Source organism: Arachis ipaensis, chromosome B8 (assembly GCF_059453495.1).
Source record: "Arachis ipaensis isolate K30076 ecotype BB chromosome B8, ASM5945349v1, whole genome shotgun sequence".
Classification (NCBI taxonomy): Eukaryota; Viridiplantae; Streptophyta; class Magnoliopsida; order Fabales; family Fabaceae; genus Arachis; species Arachis ipaensis.
Window position 1 is genome coordinate 8,709,233 of NC_142443.1, and position 2,096 is coordinate 8,711,328.

General features: G+C 39.8%; 1 protein-coding gene across 1 annotated transcript; it reads left to right on the forward strand.

Moving 5' to 3' along the window:
• On the forward strand, nucleotides 1-1,835 carry LOC107613753 (xyloglucan endotransglucosylase protein 6). Its single transcript, XM_016315879.3, has 4 exons — nucleotides 1-250; nucleotides 345-445; nucleotides 796-989; nucleotides 1,301-1,835. The coding sequence occupies exons 1-4, from the start codon at nucleotides 91-93 to the stop codon at nucleotides 1,731-1,733; spliced, it is 888 nt and encodes a 295-aa protein (XP_016171365.1). The 5' UTR covers nucleotides 1-90; the 3' UTR covers nucleotides 1,734-1,835.
• The last annotated feature ends 261 nt before the right edge of the window (nucleotides 1,836-2,096 follow it).

The following is a 2,096-nucleotide window of genomic DNA, read 5'->3' on the forward strand; positions in this document are numbered from 1 at the left end:
GCCCTCTCACACACACACACAGTGAAGGCATTTCAGAAATTCCCTCTTTTCTTCTTCTCATCTTTCTTTCTATCTCTCTTCAACATAACAATGTCTAAGATGTCTAGTCTCTTGGGATTCTTTGTGGGTCTAGTTTTGGTGGGGGTTGTTGCCTCTTCCAAGTTTGAAGAACTCTACCAGCCTGCTTGGGCCTTCGATCATTTCATCCACGATGGCGAACTCATTAAACTCAAGCTTGATAACTATTCAGGTCATTATCCCATCCTTTACTTTTTATTAAACTAATGTCATTTGGATATTTGTGTGTTTAGAGTTATAATGTGATATTTTTTGGGACATTGTAGGTGCTGGTTTTGGATCAAAGAGCAAATATATGTTTGGGAAAGTGAGCATCCAACTTAAGCTTGTGGAGGGTGACTCTGCTGGAACCGTTACTGCTTTCTATGTAAGTGGAATAAAACAAAAATAAATAAATAAATAAATAAAGAGTAGCTCTTTTGATTTGTTAACCTCTCATATGGAGATTTTAGTACTTCACTAATTTATTTATGGGTCCCTATTCTATAGGCAGTATTTAATTTTTCATGCGATTTAGCTGAATACATTGAATTTTACTCTAGTGCGGACAACTCTAAAATGAATCCATGAATAGACTAATACCAGAGCTATTTAGTGTCAGCTACCTACTCCTTTTTTTCACAACGTGATTTACCATAAATCTGATTCATTATTAATGCAATCCATCCAACCAACCAAAGAATATATTGCTTACAAGTTAACTTATTATATTGGCAGATGTCATCGGAGGGTCCAAATCACAACGAATTTGATTTTGAGTTCTTGGGGAACACTACTGGTGAGCCTTATTCGGTGCAGACGAATGTGTATGTGAATGGTGTTGGTAACAGGGAGCAGAGACTCGACCTATGGTTCGATCCCACCAAGGACTTCCACACCTACTCTATCTTCTGGAATCAACGCCAAGTTGTGTAAGCACCAATCACCATCAAGCCATATATGTTAACATTATTATTTAATGCACATGCATTGGAGATGTTATTTTCCATGAGGTGGGAAAAAAACAAAAAAGAAATAAAGCACAAGGGAAATTAAAAGGGTACTGAAAAAGCTGTATAAAGAGGACACGAAATTGCATGCTTTTGATAAGTGGTGTTTGAAGCATGGTTAGGCTTGGTGTCATTGTGTGTCCCCTTTGGGTCATGGGAATCTTTGTGCAATTGTGCATCGAAGTTTAAATTACCAATATAGCCATGTAACCTTTTAATTTCGTATTTGGCAGGTTCCTAGTGGACGAGACGCCAATAAGGGTGCACACAAACCTTGAACACAAGGGAATCCCTTTCCCTAAAGACCAAGCAATGGGAGTGTACAGCTCAATATGGAACGCAGATGATTGGGCCACACAGGGTGGTAGGGTGAAGACAGATTGGAGCCATGCACCATTCGTTGCCACATACAAGGACTTCACGATTGACGCGTGTGAGTGCCCAGTGGGAGTGTCATCGTCATCAGTGGCCCCGGAAAATGCTAAGAGGTGCAGTAGCAGCGAGGATAAGAAGTATTGGTGGGATGAACCAACCATGTCGGAGTTGAACGTTCACCAGAGCCACCAGCTTATGTGGGTTAGGGCTAACCATATGGTCTATGACTATTGCACTGATACTGCTAGGTTCCCAGTCACACCCGCTGAGTGTGTCCACCACCGTCACTAACCAAATAAATTAATCAACATGTTGTTCCCTCTCATCAACCTTGTAATATTATTTTTAGCTACTAGCTAGCTAGCTCTTAATGTTAATTCTTTTATTTTCCTCCTTTGCAATTTGCATACATAGACTCTTATTTTAAAAATAAATATATATAATCATGGAGTAGTGCGATCTTGGATAGGACTAAATAATACTAGGGAGTGGTGAGATTGAGATGTTCCGCATTGGGGTACCACAACAACAAGAGCTAAGACTCACGGGTTGCCTTGGGGACCCAAGAAAATTAGAATAATATTGTTCGATCGTGGAATGAAGGCTACAGGGTACAGAGGGAATAGAGTTGTTGTATGTTATATTGAAGGTAAC